Source organism: Typopeltis vanoorti, chromosome 9 (genome assembly GCF_054136105.1).
Source record: "Typopeltis vanoorti isolate ZY-2024b chromosome 9, IOZ_Tvanoo_1.0, whole genome shotgun sequence".
Taxonomy (NCBI): domain Eukaryota; kingdom Metazoa; phylum Arthropoda; class Arachnida; order Uropygi; family Thelyphonidae; genus Typopeltis; species Typopeltis vanoorti.
The window spans coordinates 37,950,420-37,972,046 of record NC_143557.1 but is presented as its reverse complement, the minus strand read 5'-3'; the positions used below and the strand labels follow the sequence as shown (position 1 = coordinate 37,972,046).

At 36.9% G+C, this 21,627-nt stretch overlaps 1 protein-coding gene across 1 annotated transcript in view; it reads right to left on the bottom strand.

Annotated features, from left to right (window-relative positions):
• The window catches only part of LOC150102981 (RNA demethylase ALKBH5-like), a 57,222-nt gene extending 36,294 nt beyond the window's left edge, over positions 1-20,928 (bottom strand). Inside the window, exon 1 of the mRNA XM_090397837.1 lies at positions 20,231-20,928. Coding sequence (XP_090253963.1) covers positions 20,231-20,674 — 444 coding nt within the window. The 5' untranslated portion in view covers positions 20,675-20,928. The remainder of the gene's footprint in view (positions 1-20,230) is intronic.
• Positions 20,929-21,627: the final 699 nt, after the last annotated feature.

Below are 21,627 nucleotides of genomic sequence, written 5' to 3'. Positions count from 1 at the left end.
GAGATTGATGAGGCCAGGGACTTGGGAGTGTTGGTGGACAGGGAGATGAAGTTTAGGCGGAACATTGCAAAAGTGGCTAAATCAGCTCATCAACGCACATGGTTGTTGAAAAATACTTTGACGAGCAGAGACAAGCAAGTTATTGTACCTCATACCGAGCCTTGATAAGAGTTTGACAAGATGAGGTCTTGACTACTTTTCACAGTAGTCAAGACCTCATCTTGACTACTGTGCCCAGATTTGGTCACCTAGGTTTCTTTTTGATGGGGAGGAGGTGGAGAGGATCCAGAGGCGAGTGACCAAGATGATAGCAGGTCTATGGAATGTACCTTATGAGAACAGGCTGAAGATTTGTGGGTTGCAGAAATTGGTTGACAGGCGGAAAAGGGGAGATATAATTGAGACATTCAAATTGCTAAAGGGTTTCTATAGGATTAATTCAGAGGATATTTTTGAGAACAGGACTGGTGGTGAGAGAACTAGGGGACACCTATGGAAGCTGGGCAAGAGTGTGGTTAGCAAGGGTGTTAGAGCTGGGTTCTTTACTTTTAGAGTGGTAAATGAGTGGAATAAGCTGCCAGAGTCTGTTGTGGGTGCTATGACGGTGAGTGAGTTGAAGGCAAGATAGATACTGTGAGAATGTCGAATAGTTGTGTGGACATGATTTAGGGCCTCCCTCGATGAAACTAAGGAATCCCTGGAATCGCCCGTAATAATAATAATAATCCTTTCTTTATTTCTTTCATGAGAAATAACCATTAGGAAAAAGAAAACCAGGACGTCCTCTTAAAAGATTAAATGATGACTTCTAAGGCCGGAACAGGCCATGCTAGGCCTAAATCCTTGATATGCATAATGATGATGATTTCATATGAAAGTCTTATCTTGCATGATAATCTTATTTTACAAGTTTTTTTTTCTTTTTTTTTTTGGGGGGGGGGGAAACAGTTAGAGCTGGGTTCTTTACTTTTAGAGTGGTAAATGAGTGGAATAAGCTGCCAGAGTCTGTTGTGGGTGCTATGACGGTGAGTGAGTTGAAGGCAAGATAGATACTGTGAGAATGTCGAATAGTTGTGTGGACATGATTTAGGGCCTCCCTCGATGAAACTAAGGAATCCCTGGAATCGCCCGTAATAATAATAATAATCCTTTCTTTATTTCTTTCATGAGAAATAACCATTAGGAAAAAGAAAACCAGGACGTCCTCTTAAAAGATTAAATGATGACTTCTAAGGCTGGAACAGGCCATGCTAGGCCTAAATCCTTGATATGCATAATGATGATGATTTCATATGAAAGTCTTATCTTGCATGATAATCTTATTTTACAAGTTTTTTTTTCTTTTTTTTTGGGGGGGGGGGGAAACAGTTTTAAATGCAGATCACAACTACATATTTTAAGTTCCATTAAGCCCAAAGTGGGAAAGTAACTACATCAGTTATATTTAGGGTGGCCAGACGTACCCCATTTACTGAATTAAATTTATAAAATACCCTTTTGTAAAATCTTAAATGGGGTACGAAAAATACCCCTTTTCAGGGTTTCGGACATAATATTAATTTTTCAGTTTTCTGTACTCAATAAATAAATATCGACTATTGCCTTTACTGTGAATGCCACCAATTAAGCAAAATGTAAACGTTACAAATCATATAATACCAAGTTTAGCTGATTATATAAGAAGAAAATTAGCCGCAAGTAAATATTTTGTTGAAATGCATTCTCAAAGACTCGAAAAACAACTTTGTATCCTACTTATATAGATCGTTTTATAGGATATTTATATTATGCTTACTTTGTAATGCTCGGCACCTGTCACAGGCCTGACACGAGGGGGAGTATGGGCTCACGCGGTCACTGCTTGAGATCTTTTTATTTCATTGTATTAACGTAAGGCAATAAATTCTATAAATACTACTTTAACCCTTTTCACAGCATGTCCTCTTCATCGTCATCAAATACAGAAGAAGAAAAAATTACAGAGGTTAAATCAAGAGAAAAAAAAGAAGAAAAAACATCAGAATTATTTCAACGAGGAGTGGCAGAAAACTTATGCCTGGGTGATTAAAGGAAGAGCTGTTGGTAAAGCGAAATGTTTATGGTGCAATTATGAATTTTCCATAATAAATGGAGATGTTTATTAAAAGGGAAAGTATTAGCTAGTAATCCAACTTTAAATTCATTTTTTATTTCCTCGACATTGTCATTAGTTTCGACTGAAGAACAAAAGACTGTTGCATCCGAAGCTACGTTTGCCTATCACACAGTGAAACATGCGCATAACTATCATCAATCATCGGATTGCATGAGTTCATTATTCAAAACATTATTTACTGATTCAAAAATCGCTTCTCAATTGACATTCACACGAACAAAAATATCTAAAATAATAAGAAATGTTTTAGCAAAAGACTGTGTATCTACAGTTGTCGAGAATTTAGGAGAAAATCAGAATTTCCTTTAGAATGTTACCTTTAATGTGTAGATATTTTTCTAAATCTAGTGGAGTAGTTCAAACAAAACTTTTGAGTTTCTTTAACAGCCAGTCAGAAACTTCAAAGGATATTTCACTTTGCTTACTTCAAAAGTTGAAGAAGCTGAATTTAAATCCTGAGAACATTGTTAGTTTTTGTGGTGATAATGCTAATATAAATTTTGTATTAGCATTAATCAGAGTGTATTTACAGAATTAAAGAAATTTAATAAGGATTTAATAGATATGGGGTGTCTTTGCCATGTCTTACACAATGCAACAAGAAAAGCTACAAGCTGTTTAGAAGTAGATATAGAATGTGTAATTTTAAAAACATATTATGAATTTCACATAGTAAAAGGTTAGAAAATTTAAAAGAACATGATGAATTTTGCGACCAGAACATTCAGATCTAATGCGTCATGTTCCTACAAGATGGTTGTCACTCCTTCCAGCAGTAACAGTAGATAGGCTAAACAAAAATTTTGAGTCAGTGAAAAACTATTTTCTATCTTTGGAAAGATGTCCACCTATTTTACAAAATTTTTTTTAGAACGAATTAGCTGAAGTCTATCTTTCTTTCTTTTCAAATGCAGCAACCTGTGTCCAAAACGTCATTTGTAATCTAGAGCAGGATGGCCCAATTATAATAGAACTATTTAACCTAATGGCCAATCTAAGAAACTCTCTACTTTCTAAATTAAATGATCGTTTTTATGGATTCGTTTGCTATACAAAAATTGAAATCTTGTCGCAAACCAGTTGAGATAAATTTGTTTAAGAAAAAGGCAGACGATTTACTGAAAACTTTAATTCCGTATATTGAAAAAAGATTTAGTTTTGAAAATAATAAGTATGAGTATCTTAATATATTCAAATTACATGAAGTGGCACATTTTGATCTTTTCTTAAAAGTTATAGATTTATTTAAAATTTCCAACATTAATATTGATTTGCTATATGAAGAATACGTCCTGTTAAAATCGTTTCATAAAAATATTGACACAAAAAAACTCAAAAATATCACAGATATTTGGAAAAAAAATTTAAATGCATACGATGTACCTAATATTGAAAAAATTATTTTGTTTTTGATTTGCCTCACTCAAATGCAATGAGTGAGTGTGTATTTAGCTTAATGTTCAACTCTTGGAAAAAGGACAGGAACAGATTAGACGTAAAAACTGTTGAGGGAGAATTACTGGTGAAAACCAATTACAATATGTCATGCAAAGAATTTTATGCAGTTGTATTAAAAAATTTAAAAATTGCTAAAAGAAATTCGCTCAAATAAAAAATATCGTTAGGTAAATACTTCTCTTTTGATAAAATAAATCAGGTTTACTGAATTTATATTGTAAATGATTATGCAAAGCACATCATTAGAATATTTCTAAAATAACTGCCAAAATAAAATATTTAAATTTTGTTTAAAGACTTGCTATGAATTTGAATAATTGTACCAAAATTTGACCAACTCTGTGTTTCATGCATTTGTATATTGTGAAAATCTACAAATAAAGAAATAAAATAATCTTATTATAATTGTTCGGTCTTTATGTTTGATAGTGCAATTATCCCCAAGGCCAATAATTAATACCCCAAAACCTAATCATGAATACCCAAACAAATTTTTAATCTGGTCACCCTAGTTATATTAATAAATAAATGGTGTACTTACAAAACACCTTTTGGTCGGAAAGTGTTTTGTAAGTACACCATTTCAAATCCTGTCTACGACACAGGAAAATTTTACAAGGGCTTTACAACTGAAGATGAATTAAACTGTCTCATATAGAGATGAGTAGGAATTTTCCTCCCAGAAACTTAGCTCTTTAATCCTGCAGAATAAGCAAACCAGCCAGAGAATATGCAATTAACAGACAATAAAACTGGCTTCATAGCCTTAGTTACTATACAGCAATAATTTCAAAACAACCCTACTTACAAAACAATTTATATTTTAAAGATTTAAGGATTAATTTATGTACTTAAAATAATATTCTTGTGCTTAATCTTAAAAACAATAGCAATCCAGAGAATATAACAGTGATAATATTACTGATAGGAACATATAAATCATGCAATATATGGAAATGTCAAAATATTTTGCTGTGGCTTAGTTGCCATACTTCAAGAATGTAATGGATCCAATAAAAATGCTAAAACCTATTGAAAATTGAAAATGACCGACTAGATACTTGACTAGGGATATGGAAAGAAATCTGCAGTTGTGCACTGATATCTATTCTGGATTCTTTTAGTGAAATTTGTGGCAAATATATCCTAAAGTCATAAAAGAAACTTACTGCTGATCATATAAAGAATTTAAAAGAGTAATTCAGAATGTAAAATAGAGACCAAGATTAAATTTTCTGTGTTGTATATATCTGAGGCCAACTGAGGCACATGCAAGTCATCAATAAATCAATGACAACTGCAATGATCCAGAGGCAATGGTAATTATGTTAACAATTCCTGGATGTAATAACTACAACGATCCCCTCCCACACATATGCACTCCCCAATGACAGCTTTCACTATTCTGTTTTGAAATTATTGGGCCTCACCAAACTCACAATCCTCCCTATCATTACAATATGAAGTTTTGTACCATATCATACTACCAATTCCTATTTCTGGTTAAATAACATTACTAAGCAGAAAGGTAAACAGAAGGAGAAAATAAAAATCGAGTGTTTATCCCCATATCCAACAAAAATCCAGACTTCCACATTATGTGCACCAATACTCATGGCCATAACACAATGTATACCACCACTTACAGACATCTACATCTGACCTGTCATTTCATACAGAACAATTGTTGACTTGTTACTCCACATTAATAGTCAAGAAGCTGGCCATCAATGACCTCAATATTTATGGGAGGAATGAGATGGAGTAATGAGCATGGGTTTTATTTTTTATTTTTTTTAGATGTAGGCTGGAACAGGCTTGACTCCATGCTGCTAGGAATATACCAGACAAGTATGACAGCATGAATATGGCAATAAGGAATGGATGTTAATTTTGAATATAAGTGGAAGTATACTTCTGGAGCAGGAAACTTATTAGTATCTAGATCAATGATGATATTTTCTTATGTCGTTCTGGCAAAAGATCAGAGAAAAAATGCAGTGGTCTATCTGGTTAATTTCCTTTGTGTTCTATATAGGACTTGGAGGAAAAGACTAATGCCAAGACCAGACTTATCTTTTGGTAATATTAGCACTGTACCATCAGGATGTGAGAAGTGGATTGATAAAAATTGGGCCCATTACAAAAATGAGAGACCAGCCAGCTCAATGACCATTTGAGCAAGAAGCAAGTTTTTTGCATTTGGCCTTCTCCAAGTCTGATTTGGATTTGTTGATATTTTTTGTACAATGTTGCAGAAATTGTAGTGTTTGGCGAGTACAAAGCTAAGTTTTCTGACTAAAAACATTCAAATATGCCATTTTTTTTTTTAAATGTTAGACTGCTCTGGCAGGCTTGTCTCTGAATACCAAGGCTTGGATAGTGGTCAGAACATTTGCAGAATATGCTTGATGATATTTCTTCATGTCAAGGCTGATGTTTGGATCAGACCAGAAACAGTAATAAGACCATGGAAAAGAAGTACAGAAATCACGAGGGAAGGGGATGGTAATAATCCAAAATGGTACTACCAATACAGTGGTAGTGGATATGAAGGAAGGATGACCTACAGAAAAGGGAACATGGTTAAGGTTCTGGTTGGAGTTACTACAAGGAGACTTGATGCTGCCAGCATGTTTAAAGGGAAAGCCAGTTAAGAAAAGGTCCAGGATGTTGATAGCATCATAAGTATTCTAGGCAGTTTAGATTGCTTCAACTGTCCAGAAAGTGAGGGAGATTCACAGTTCAGCCATCTCTAGCATGAAAGGTTAGATATTTCATGTGAAATGGCAGGATATTTAGTTGTAGCAAAGATACAAAGTTCATGAATATTACATACCAATTTACATTAGTTCGCTACTAATAATAATTACTTCAGAAAGTTTGATCTGTGACATTAAACAAAGGAAGCTAGTTTGAATTATAAATTATGAAGTCTTCAAGGAAGATGATCCCAGTATTTAGAAAATTAGGTAACGGGAAAATGAAAACAGCTAAGTGGAAAAGAAATTTTGAGCCACATCAGTTCATAAAGAGGGAGATTTAAAGTTTAGCCTCTGAGATAGAATAACAGGGGATATTCAGTTATGGCAACAATGCAAAGCTGATGAGAGTTAAAGTGATTTAAATGGACATGACATCACGTCCATTTAGAAAGATTTAAAATACTTTGAGCTTGGATGAACAAATGGGATTACCATTTCTACATTAATAGCACAAAGTGTAACACTTCGGAGCACAAAGTCAGAGGACTGCATATGGTAGTGGTAGAGCTGTGCTTGAGGAGGTAAGTGAAATTCAGGATTTGAGAATAACGGCTGATAAAAACTTGAAGCTCAGAAGATACAAGTATTATTCAGACTACACATACACAGTGTAGTCTGAATACATACACAGTGCACTTTATTAAGTGCACACTGACTAGTAGAGATAAGAAAGTAGATGTATCACTACACATAGCATTTGGTCACTTAGTTTTTAATGTGCTGTGTAAATTCTGAAGAGACTCTGGAGATGAATGATTAAGACAATATCAAAACTCTGGAGTGTTGCTTATGAAAAGAACAGCAGGAAATCTAAATTACAAACCAGAGTTGATAGGTGACATCCACGGGCATATATTCAGGGTGTGCTAGGTGTGTGGTGCACACCCATGGAATGTCAATTTTACTGATATTATATTTTGCATTTATTCATGTTAAAAACTTCCCAATTGTTTGCTGGCTTCACGTGATTTCTAAAACACAGTAAACTAATGCACATGAAGGGGAGACATCACTGCATTAACATTGTATCACATTAGTGTTAACAGCCTAGGTGTGGTCACAAATACAGACACCTTCGAGTCCTTTAAACAGAAGTGCAGATGGTGCAGTATGTCAAATTCTTAGCGTTCCAGTGCTTTTGAATGCACGGCAGGGTGTGCGCTGAGACAATAGCAACCAGAAGTTTTAAGTGGCTGTGATTGGTTATTGTGTGAAGCAATCCAATTGAACACTGTCTTTTGTCATGAGTTGCTGTTTTTGTTTTCCAAGTTTCATCTATTTTGCATGTGTGAAGTGATGTGTTTATGACACTGATATAGACAAGTTTTTAATATATATTTATAATTTTCTATAAATAATTTATAAATTTTTTGCCCATATTTACAATGGGGGGGAAACTGTTGATGATGTACTGAATGTCCTGTTTTTTGCCATTGCTTTCACGGATTGTATGATTATAGTTGAAGGAGGTTGGAACTTGTGTATAAATAAGTAAACAAGTTATTTCAGCCTTTCTTTGGTTTAATAAGGAAAACTAATAATTTCTCAGGTATAATTGGAGAAGATGTAATTACCTTTTCCAATTTTGTACATACTATATGACTGTATTTAAATATCATATCAAAATTCAAATTATCAGTGTCACACTCTAGTAGTTGCCAATGATAATCGAATCTCAACACAAAGCGTAAACTCTTCGCATAAATGATGCACGTGAAACATTGCCAGGCTCTACCGACGTGTATTTGCATGGGGCAGCAAAGTTGGCATAAAGTATATGAAAAATAAGGGAGAAGGGGCGGCAAAATATGCTACTGCACGGGGCGGCAAAATTCCTAGGGGTGGCCCTGAGCATAGCTATTGTTCATCTGACCTTTATGCTTTCCATATTTAAAATTATATTTATTGATGAATTAAGTATTCAAAGTTATCCTACAATTAATTACACCGAACCAATTAAGATGAGCACTGATGTGCTATGCACTCTTAAAACTTTCATACATCAATAAAAATGCAATCATATAGTCGATGTGAATTTTGTAGCACGAGTTGCATAGTCACATGGTAGCACACCCAACCTAAATGGGTAAGCAATGCCACTGGTGATAAAGTCGGTAAGGGGATTTTAAAAGATTAATACAGATAGGATTACACATGGAATGGAATGTGAGAAGAGAATGAGAGGCCATTCCTGAGAGTTGTGTAAAAGTGGAGTGAAGAGGAAAGTGAAGAAAAGATTCTGCACTGAAAGTAGTGGGTAAGTGGGATGCATTTTTGATATGTGTTGAATGCTAGGAGTATTGAGTTTAAGTTATGATAAATTGTAGTGAGCTGAGGGAGACCTTCCATGATGCTGCTTTCCTGAAGGTTTGGCATGATGATGATAATAATAATAAACATCCTCCTCTCTAATGCATTTTCTTCTCTAAAGGGAGTTTCTCCATCATTTAATCTTCATTGATTGAGAGTTCAAGCTCAATGAACCAAGGATTTTGTGAGAAGGTATGGCAGAAAGTGCTGTCATCTAATGCTCTAAACTCAGAACTGCATTACTGTGGTTTACTTGTGCATTACTGTCTGCACAAGTGTGAGTTCTATGGCAATTTTTCTGATCAGAATGAAACCTATAATGGCTTTTCTTCAGAGTCTAGCAATATGAAAATAAATATCATTTTCTTAAGTCTATACAGGCACAATAAATAAATACACATTTCTAAACATATAACAGGTTTAATAAAATAAACAATGTAACATGTTATATGTTCAGAAACACATGGTCTCAATACCAAAAATTAACTGAAGAACAAGTAAACCACAAAAAGCTTCATATTCATCAAATAAAAATATTAAGTTAACAACATTCAAATTATTTAATTTTGTTTATCATAAATACTATTTGTTTACAGAAAATGAATTTAATTTTTTTTTTAAATTCTCTTTTATCATATATTTCAAGGAGAAAACATTTTTCATGTTTCACTGAAATATTTTTCCATTACAGTGTTGTTAAATGGTATTTAACTTCTTGTTTATTTCTAGTTATGACTTAAAGTGCAAAGAAGTTGCGACTTCTTTGAGAGTAACTGATCACCTGACAAACAGAAAAAGAGGCATGAAGAATATAAGACACATGCTAGAAGAGTAACTAGTATGGTAAGAAAGGCGAAACTGGAATATGAGAAAAGATTGGCCCTTAGATCCAAGGAAAATCCTAGGGAATTTTTTAGCTATGGGAGAAATGACTGTGGAAGAATGACTGTGGGATAAAAATGGGAATAGAGTGACTGATGCAGAGGACATAGTGGAATTGTTCAATGAACACTTTATTGGAGTATTTCATCCTGGAGGATTCAATATGAATACTAGAGGGATAGAGCAGGTTCGAGGTTTAGAGGTGCAGGAGAGAGTGTGTTCCACATACTGAGTACTCTGCATGTTAGTAAAGCTGTGGGACTGGATGGTATTTCACCACGAGTTTTGAGATAATGTGCTAAGGAACTGACAGCGCCATTGACCTGGCTTTTCAATGAAAGTCTGGCTGCGGGAAAGGTGCCCATGGAATGGAAGGAAGGTAAGATAATGCCATTGCATAAGGGCGGTAGCAGACTGGAAGTGTCTAATTATAGACCAGTTTGTCTGTCATCAGTAGTTAGTAAAATCTTGGAGAAAGTAGTGAGGGGACCATATACAGCATTGGGCAGATGAGGGTAATGTTATCAGTGAGAGTAAGCATGGATTTGTGAAGGGGCGCTCTTGTTTTAGCAATATGCTAGCCTTTTATGATAAAGTTACAAGAGCATTAGATGAAGGAGAGGCATATACTGCCATTTTCCTAGACTTAGCAAAGGCATTTGACAAGGTGCCACATGATAAGCTGATATTCAAGTTGCAGCACATGGATCTGAATGTCAGACTGGTCAACTGGATTCAGGATTGGCTGTCCAATAGGTATCAGAGTTGTGTATGGTGGAGCAATATCAAAGAGGCAGAAGGTTACAAGTGGGGTTCCACAAGGCTTAGTAGTGGAATCTATATTGTTTAACCTTTATATCAATGACCTTGTCCGTGGATTGCAAGGGGATATTCGGTTGTTTGCAGATGATGCGAAGCTGGGAAGGGTTATTAGTAATAGTGCAGATGTGGTAGCCCTGCAAGAGGATTTGAATAAGCTAGATAGATGGGCAAATGAATGGGGGTATCAGTTTAATGCAGCAAAATGTAAGGTCTTGAGGTTTGGGACACATCGGTGGGATGCTGCATACTCTATGGGAGGAGTTAAACTGGAGGAAGTAGGAGATCTGGGTTTGATGATTGATAGAAACTTGAAATTTAGGGGACATATTGCGAAGGTAACGCAGAGGATTGCTGCAATAATGAGAAGGACACTGACCTGCAGTGATAAAATGGTTATCATTCCGTTGTATAAGACTCTGATGGGATTACACTTAAACTATTGTTCTCAGATCTGGTCCCCAGGATTTGAAGGGAATAAATTAACTGTGGAAAGGGTACAAAGGCGGATAACAAAGATGGTGTCAGGACTGTACAATGTTAGTTATGAGGATCGGCTGAGGGAGCGTGGACTGTAGAGTTTGGTGGATAGAAGAAGGAGGGGTGATATGATTGAGACTTTTTAAACTGTTGAGAGGTGGTTACAGGGTTGACAGTGGGGTGTTCTTTCGCTTGGTTGAGCAGCGGGAGGGAATCATGACAAGGGCCATCCTTGTAAGTTACGAAAGGAAATTGCGAGAAAAAGGGTGAGGAGTGGTTTCTTTGCATGGAGGGTGGCTGAACCATAGAATGCATTGCCTGATGGAGTGGTGAGAGCGAAAACGGCAATGCATTTAAGGAGTGGTATGATAGACTTTGTGTTTCCTAGGAGGGACCTCCCTCGATGAGTCTTAATAGATTTGAGTTTCTTAGAAAGGACCTCACACGATGAGTCTTTTGACTCCATGGAGGCCTGAATGATAATAATAAAATATAGCACACTTAATGCAGGCAATTCACAAGAAAGAGGAAAGGAATGAAATCCCTAACATTCCTTTTAGAAAAAATATGAACTAGCAAGGGAGGAGATGCATTAATCCATGTAAAAGTTGTGCTTTCTTTAAGCCACAAAAGAAACATACAAGAAAAAAGCATATTTAATTTGGGCAAAAAAAAAAAAAAAGCATTAAAGGGACACATTTAATGCCGAAAAGGTATGCATTATTTAATGACTTATTGTATTCAATGAATAGTTCTTCTTGTCATGTGTAATGCAATTATTATAATATGCACATAACCATTATATGAAACTGTCAGTACTATACAATGAAGCCATTCTATGCTCTTGATCCATTCATAACTATTATTACTAGTTAGCATACATATCATAAGTACATAAAACCATTACATACATATATACATACATCTTCAAGGCCCACTCTTCCTAATTGGGTTGTGAGGGCAACAGCTGCAAGAGGAACTTCCAATGGTCACGATCCTCTGCCACCAAGCTCAGGTGTTCTGGTGGGATTCCCAAACGTGTCCACTCAAGGTTTTGGATATAATCTATCCAGCAAGTCCTTGGCCTTCCACGTGGCCTCCCACCCTCTGCCTTGGCAAAGAGAGCCGGCTGAGGGAGCCTCTCTTGTGGCATCCTGACCAGGTGCCCATACCAGCGTAACTGTGATCTCTCAACACGGAGAAGCAGCGGTTGAGTATTGAGGGTTTCCCGAATTGCAGAGCTTCTGACTCTGTCGAGTTTTGTCAGCCCCGCAACCCCTCGAAGGAACCTCATTTCAGCCGCTTGGATTCGTGTCCGCATTCTTTCGGTCGTTACCCAACTCTCATGACCATAGGTGAGGATGGGGGACATAGACTGTATTGAAGACAGTCAACTTTGCCTTCTGGCTTAACTCCTGCTTCAATGCTACCGAACGGCCAAGCTCCCACAATATTGAGCTTGCTAAGCCAATTCGAGTAACTAGCTCTACGTCCTATTTTCCATCATCCGTGAATATGGACCCAAGGTATTCAAACTTCTCTACCTGTCTCATTGGGACTCCACTTACATTTAGAATGCACTGGGATGCTTGTCTTGAGACTACAAATGTTTCAGTTTTGGCCACACTGATCTTCATTCCGGCATCTGCACAAACAGCTACAAACCTATCCAGGGTCTGCTGGAGGTCATCTGTGGAAGAGCTAAGCAGAACTAGGTCATCTGCAAAAAGCAGACGTCCAATGCTACATTTTCCAATTCTGACACACTCACTGCCTCGGCTGTGCCTATCAATCCAGTCCATAAATATTATGAAAAGGAGGGGTGACAGAACACACCCTTGGCAGAGGCCAACGGAAACTGTGAAAGGTTCAGACTTTCTGCTGTTTACCCTGACACAAAACTCTTGGCATTCATACAGGGACTTGATGGCAGCTAATAGTTGACCATCCACTCCATACTCCTGTACTACTTGCCAAAGCTTATCCCGAGGAACCCAGTCATATGCCTTCTCCAAGTCCACAAAACATGTGTAGACATTCTTGGCATATTCCCAAGATTTCTCAAAGACTTGCCTTAAAGTGAAGATTTGGTCAGTTGTGCTTCTACCAGGACGAAAGCCACATTGTTCTTCCTGGAACTTTGACTCAACTATGCTCCTGCACTGTCTTTCCAAGCACTTAGCATACACTTTCCCAGGCAGGCTGAGCAGAGAGATGCCACGATAGTTAGTGCAATCCTTCTGGTCTCCCTTCTTAAAGACTGGTATTATTATGCCTGTCTGCCATTGCTTTGGTGCTCGCCCAGATATCCAAGCAGCATGACACACTCAAGTCAGCCAGAGAACACCGTCTCGATTTAAGGCTTTTAGCATTTCGGGCCGAATTTAATCATCGCCAGCAGCCTTGCCCGATTTTAGCGATTTTATTGCTAAATGGACCTCTTCTGCTGTGAGACTAGTCATTGCCCCGCTCTGCACCTCTTGGATGTCCACAATTGCTGGGCCACCCGGGTTAAGAAGGCTCTCAAAGTGTTCCCTCCATTTGTGGAGGATATCCTTCTCGGTTGTTAAAAGTGCACCATCAGAGGCCTTAATTGCCCTTGCTGTGCACGATTTCCTCCCTCGAAGGTGACGGATGGTCTGCCAGAATATTTTGTTTGCATTTGCATAGGATGAGTCTAATCTTTCTCCAAAGGATTCCCAAGCCTTCTGCTTTGCTGTCTTTACTGCCTTAGCAGCAGCTTTTCGTGCCTCAGCATACCGCAAACGCATCTCAGGTGACCTGACCCTAAGCCATGTTAGGTAGGACTCCTTTTTTTGCCCGGACAGTTTTTTGGACTTCTTGATTCCACCAAGGTGTCCTTTTCTCACTGCCCGTTGCCACGCTGAGCCGCTTTCTGCCACACCATGAGGGTGCAGAGGCAGTGACAGCTGTTCTGAACAGCTTCCATTCCTCCTCAACATCTGCAGTGTACTTGGGAATCTCTTTGAACCTGGAGGAAATGTCATCTGCAAAATTCTTCCTCACAGCATCATTTTCCAATGTCTCCCATTTCACGCGGTATAGCTGCTTAGGCCTACCAGCATTGATGGTAGCATCTGGTTTCTGAAGCCATAGAGTGCACACAACAAGGTGGTGGTCAGTTAACAATTCTGCCCCTCTTCTCACACGAACGTCCAACACTGAGGAAAATAGGTCTGCTGAGACTATAAAGAAGTCAATCAGAGACCTTTGTTCTAGTGTATCCCTGTACCAGGTATACATTATGGACAAGCTGTTAGTACAGCAGAAGTCCAATAATTTCAACCCATTCGCGTTAAGGTCAGGGGCACCATTCCTCCCAACCACACCCCTCCATGTCTGGTCATCTGTTCCAACATGTGCATTGAAGTCACCCATTAGCAGGACTGATTCCATGTCTGCCACCCTGTCAAAAGCAGCATCCACTTCCTCTAGGAAGGCAGAGTATTCTGACTTCAGATTAGGTGCATAGGCTTGCGCCACAGCCAAATCATGGTTTTTCATCTGAAGCCTTAACACACATACCCGTCCCCCCAATGAGATCCACTCATCAACACAGTCTGACAGCTGGGGGCTTGTGAGTATCCTCACACCCGCCTGAGCAGACATTGTTGGGCTCACACCAGAGTAGTAGAGCTTCCACCCCTTATCCAGGTTGACAGTTCCAGAGCCTCTCCTCTTGGTTGAAGAAAGCCCGACTAAGTCTAGCCGGTAGCGCTTGGCTTCCTCAACCAGTTCAAACTCCTTCCCTGTCAGAGAGAAGATACTCCAATTGCCTAAAGCCATAGTCTGGTGCCGTTGTTGTTGCCATTTCGGTCCTTTTGCAGAACCATTTCTTTGCACTGCCCCTAAACACCTCCCCAAACGGGTAGCGGGCCCATTGATGAAGTTTCCTCTAGCAGAGTGCTGAGGAGTGGTGTCTAAGGGAGACTGTAACATATTTTTCGAATGGGTCCCTCTGACTAAAACCCGAACGCATCCCTTGGTAACCCGCGCGACGGACGATGCGGTATGAACATTTTTTGATGGCCTGATCATGTTACAGTGTTTGATAATGTCCTGTTAGCACAAGACGAAATAGCATAGAAAAATAGGAAAGATTCCCCTCGAATACTCTAATAGCATTTGGGGGAAGGAGCAAGAAGAGAAGAAAGAAATAATCAAGGGAGGAAGAAGAGGGACCAGTCTACAGATAATATAACAGATGTATATTACATGAAGTAAGGCATGGTCTAGCATCAGGTACCTCGGGTTTACCACACCCGTACTCACTAAAGTGAGCCCCTGAGGATCATAAAACCATTACATGAGAAATTTTCTCTAAGTTTATATTAATTCTGGAATATGACTTTTACCCATGTTTGAAGGAGTGTGCAAATAATTGACTAATTTTCTTGCAAGGAGCTTTTCTATTCAATGCTGGAGAATTCCTTTGATTTGACTAATACTAATGCATCATGGAAGTTTGTAGATCATTAGTAAAGGAGGAAGTTTTTTTTTTTTTTTAACACTAAGTTTCATCTATACTGTGAGCATCAGTCTCAGACTCACAGGCTGGCAATAGGTAAAAGAATGATATGTGGTATTTACCACTATGTTTATAATTTATTCCAGAACACTTCTGGAATAAATTTGTTTTAGTGCTTTATACTATAAACAGATGTGTAGTTTTACAACAATTTTCCATGATGCAATTCTGCAGAAAAAATAAAATAAAAAATGCCAAATATGTTTGTTTTTTTTTCCTCTCCCAGAAACAAGCCAGGAGAATGAACAAATATTACAGGCTGTTAGAGAAGAATATTCCATAAATGAGAAAGTGAAAATTTTTCATTCTGTTCCATATCAGATAAAATTCTTCTACACTTCACCAAGTGAGGCCTGCTTAGAAATAATGCTTAATATAGCAGTATTGAAGTTGCTGCTTAAGATACCAATATTCCGGTTCTTGGTTATCATAGCAATATTGTTTTAGTAATGAATCTAGCATAATAGTTGGTAATGAAGACTTAGCCTATAATAACCAATATGGTGACTTGATCTATTTATTACAAAAAAAAAAAGTTAGCAAATTCTCTCTCTTGAGAGAGGAGAATGAACAGCTCACTAAAAATGCAAAAACGGCATCCTCCACATCCCTTTCCATCACTATACTTATACTTCAAAATGTGGAGTAAAATGCAAAGATCATATGAAAGTTTCTGATAAATGAAAATTCTCTTCAATTATTAAAAGTCTAATCATTACTTAACAGAGATAGTGATGTACTACATATAGTTCAACTTCTCATAATTAAATTTAATGGAATAAATACAGCACAGAGAAATAATTAATAAACAGGTTTAATCATTCTGATATTTTATCTCTGTCACAGACATCTTCAGGAATACAATACTAAAATTGTAATAACACACAATAAGAGAAAAAAATCACACTATTCTAAAACTAAACTCCTATGAGGGGTACCCTCTATGGGTGCCATTGGCTAGCCTTAGTTATTGGGTGAGAGGCTTAAGAATTACAGATTCCCAAATCTTAACACAATCATATTTATTTAATTAGGCTGATTTTTTAAATCTGCTGCTGATTCTAAAAAGAGTCCTTCAAGTTTGTATTTGTTGTGATGATGCATGATAGTTTTCTTCTATCTGATTCTGTGCAAGGCATCCAAGGCATGGACTGCTAGACTTCATGTTGGAGATTTAATGGAATATTTACAGCACTAGGAAAGGATTAAAACTAATTTTAATGCTTTCAATATTTAGTCACCGAGACATCTTCAGGGATTACAAATAACTTTAATAACACACACTAAATACAAAGTGAAACATGTGGGTGATAGTGCACCATCTATGGGCATTTGTAGGTGTTCTAGGATGTGAAGTGGGATCTCTGATCTGATAATTAAAAAAAAAAAAAAAGCTAATGCCTTTTTTGTTCCCATATAGGGAATAGGCGAGGCCATTTTAATCCTATCTAACTTTTGGAGACTGAGTGGGCAGTTCAATCTCCACTGGTAGCCAATCAGAGATAGCTGGTCGGAGGCTATCACTAATTAATTGGTATGCAGTGAAGAAGGCAGCTAACAAGTGCTGCCATCTCGTGGCCCTAATCCTAACACAATATTATGTCTGAAAATAGTATGGGTTCGACGACCGATTTTCTTGAGTTTACAGGTCGAAAAACCTGAGTTTCCGGGAGAAAAAACTCACTTCCACGTGCCAGAGATCGACTAACTTGGGAACCGGTCGAAAAAAAGGCTTAGAAAATGTTCCTCCAGTCGGTGACTAGATTTGAACACAAGTCTCTTTCTTCTTGCGGTCAAGTGCCATAGAGTGCAAACGGCACATCTACTGAGCTACACCAAATTTTGGGAAGTTTTATGCAACCATATTTATTTAAATTTGGTTGATTAAATTCAATAAATATTTAAATTTATTTAAATTGTTTTTAGAATCTGTGGCAGCACTCAGAAATCAACCAAATTTAAATAAATAGGGTTGCATAAAACATCCGAAAATTTGAGAAACATTAATTATCAGAGATCCCACTTTACATCCTCCACCTACAAATGCCCATATAGGGCACACCACCTAAATAGGACTTTAGAGTCACCCACATGTTTCACTTAGTATTATGTTGTATTTGAGTGCATGTTACAAAAGTTATTTGTAATCCCTGAAGATGTCTCATTGGAAGCATTAAAATTAGCTTTAATCCTTTCCTAGTGCTGTAAATATTCCATTAAACCTCCAACACGATGTCCTCACAGCACTTAAGCCTCAATACATGACCTACTAGATCTGACTGACAATAGTTGTGACAACAGATGTATTTCTTGTGTTTACCAAGGGAGATGTTCGCAGATTTCCCAGTTTGACCAAATATATGACAAGTTGCAAGAAAAAGGAGCCATGTTGGAAGTTTTTTCACTTGGTTAGACTATAAATTATATATTTTGTTTAATCCTTTATCCAAGTATAAGCAAACAAAGTTTGCGCCTGGGGTATCTTCAGGACTAAGGCAACTCATGGCAAAGGTGGACTGAATTCTCATCACTTTCCTTGGTATTCCATAATACAAAGCACATCTCCTTGCAGACATATAATGCTATGCATTATGGGAAGGGGTCACTACCCAGACCAGTTTCAACATTTATTAAGGTCTCTTCAGTGGGAGCCAGACCCAGAGGTAATACCAAGGTTGAAGCAATGCAGAAGTCATATTTCCATATGCCAGTTGCCAAAAGGTGTCACACCTTATTATTAAATTATTCTGGATTAGAGAAAGATACTTCAGGTGCAAACTTTGTTTGCTTACGCTTGGATAAAGGATTAAACTAAGTATATAATTTATAGTCTAACCAAGTGAAAAAACTTCCAATGTCAGAGAGACAGAGAGGGTAATTAGGTTTACAAATTTTTGGCAATCCATATATTGGGGTGGGGTGAGGGCCTACAAAGTTTGAGTTTTTAACAACTTCAGATCAAGATGTGGTATTTTTTATAAGCTTTTGCAGCATTTTTTTTCCTGAGAATTGGTGGGATCATAATCTAGTGGTTTATAAGTAGTGCCATATCTGAGCAGCAAATTCGTTTTGCAATTATAATCATTAGTACTGAGGACAATAGTAGCATTACCCTTGCAAGCTCTACTAATGACTATGTTGTTGTTGTCTTTGTGGAATTTACATAGAAGTGAATGTTGGAAAGATTTCTTTTAGATGGCAATGCTTATGAAAGCATTGCCATCTAAAAGAAGGCAAGCTACAAGCCTGATGTTGGTAATTAGGAGGCAAGTTGCAGCCGCCACACTATATGCTACATGATTTTTAAGGTTCAACTGCAAACTTGTAAACAAGGATGGTAACAGTTGTTTCATCGAGTCTTTTTGATGGAAGGTTAACAACTTGAAGAGGACAACTCTGTGGCTGAGCTGTATTCATTCCATTAAATTTCAATATGAGCATAAACCATCACCTAAGCCTAAATATGCTTAGTAGTTCAACTTCAAACTCAATGGACTAACTTTTTACACTCTTTAAAGAAATGGATGGCATTAATTATCATTTCATCTTTGGAACCACTATCTTCTTCAGCATCATTTCTCAAAGACAGAATCATTTACATGTCTTGAATAGCTAAGTTATTCATGGAAATATCGATCAATTTTTTCCTTCTTCTTTCTAACTACTTCCTATCTTCCTAACTACTATTCAATGGTACTAAAATGCTTTAGATTTTAGTAATCCTCATATGCAGAGTTGTAATAAAAAAAAAATAATAAAATAAAAATACTATGATATAAATGTTATTTTAAATACTAATGAATACAAGATCCAAAATTTTACATGACAAAAATGAGACATGCAAATACCACCTGCTTGGAGAAGAGATTGATGACATTCAGGAAGATGCTTTGGTATATTAAAGAATCATCAGGACATAAAAATAACATACACAAAAAGGTATGTGATTTTTTAATTTTCTCCTATTTCCAAAAATGAAAGAAAGAAAAAATGGAATCAGCCTACAGCAGACAGAATAGTAAAGTTAAAATAACAGGAAATGCCTTGTTTGGCCAAGATGAAGTATAATCACATAAAATTCTTCCAAGCTTAATATAATGCCAGAAGGATTATAAAAGTGTTTAATAAGCCCCAGCTGACAGCAATATAATGCCATAAACAAATAGCATAGCAAGCGCACTCAAAAGATACTGAATCATGACAGCAATGGTTAGTCGATTGGTAGAGCCTCAGCAACTAATGGCTCATGCAAAAAGTTAAGCAAGTTTGAGCGCGATTAGTAGTTGGAAGGGATTCAATCATTCGATGCTGTTGGCACACTCTCCCTCGATGAGTCTTTGGACTTCCTGGAGGTGTCAAATAATAATAATAATAATCATAAAGAAGCAATATTGTCCATAAATTTTGGTTAAATAACTTATATATGCATAAAGAATTTTGTTTCAAAATTTATAATACTGAAACAGCATATAATAATGATGTGCCTACAGCTTAACAATCACTAGATTTCATGTTTGATTCCAGTTCATCTGTCCGTCAAGAAAGGTCAATGTTTGATTTTCCCATCCTAAGATCATTGTGTTTTCACCTTTGGTTTATCTGGCATAACAGTAATGTTGGAAAGTGTCCTTGTCTACATTTAATACATGATGTCAATGTAGTTATATATATATATATATATATAACCAGCAACAGAAACGTGTTAGACATTTAAAACAGAAGAAAACCAGAGAAGTTTCTGCATCCAGATGTGAAAACTTTTTTAAATTATTTAATTACATTTAGAAAGACATTGATCATTTTGTAACTAACCAAATTTTCGATCCACTTCGGTATCTCATCAACTTCTCCATGGGGATAAAGTTTTTCCATTCCGGGTCCTTTTTTAAGAAGTTGTGAACCGTATGTGTACCCTTCACCGAAGAAATACTTATTGCGAAGAGGTGCCCTATCTACGGTATGCTGCCGATATTCTCCTCTTTCTCCACATGCGACAACTTCATCTATTTTCTTTTCTATGGCTTGACATTCTTCGTCTGAAAACAGACGCCTCTGTTGTATTCCTTCGTGAAGTTTTCTAAGGGTTTCCAAATATGACATGGGCTTCTGGTCACGATACTTACGCCTTTCTTGTATACTACGTCTCGAACGGTTTAGCTGGACAACTTCTAACTCTCTTTCTTTCTTGTGAGAAATAACAGGATTCTGTATAGATTGCTTCAGTTTGTTACGCAGATCTCCGAACTCAGCCGCCATATTCTCTACTTGTTTCGATACTTTTGTACTCTCGAGTTCATGTATATTTCAATATAAACCGGGATACGACACAACTCGAAATAAAAAAATTAAAATTGGAACGTAACAAAACAAACGCTTCAAAAAAACTGTTGAAGTTATATATATTCGATGACTGGTAAAATGTTATCTTCCATTTTTATATTATGTCAACTACTTTTATTACCAATTACTTGAAACATAAACCTCTCTCACAAACTGAATACATCCAATCGGTTTTCAAACATAGAACACACCAGTTTGAAAGAAGAAGAAAAAAAAAAAAAATCACTAGGAAGCGTTTGGCAGGATATTAGATAAATTCCCCCTTCTATAGAAACGTCCCTGCGTATCGTTTTATTTATATTTTTCTTGCAATCATTCTTGGATATTATTCATATAATTATTTCAAGAATTAGTCTGAAAAGTCTTCAGCTAGTAAATATAACTAGATCAAGAAGAATAAACATTCACATTTCTTCATTAAGCGCAAGCGAATAATTCATAGAGAAATGAAAGTTACTAATACTATAGAGATGCCCCTTTTCATCTTATGAGAACCATTCTTATCAGTTGTTTCACCCTATCTGAAACAAAGCATGTGCATTTTTAACTTTTATTGCTGAGATTTAAAGGTTTCACTATGTAGGTTTGTTATCAGCGGGTACTGGTCTCTGATAATGGTTCCTTATTTTAGAAACGCCATTTTCTCATTCATTATTCATTTGGATGAATGTTTTAAGAATTAGAATTCCTATAATTCTTCACTAATATACTAGTATTGTCGTAGTCCGGTGGAAAAAAGTTTGCTCCCACAGCGTTAAACCGATGGCCAGTTACAGGATTCTATTCTTCGGCCGGTTCCCAAGTTTGGTGGTTTTTGATATACAAGAGCTATACGATTTTCTTCCTAGAAACTCCGATTTTTTACACAG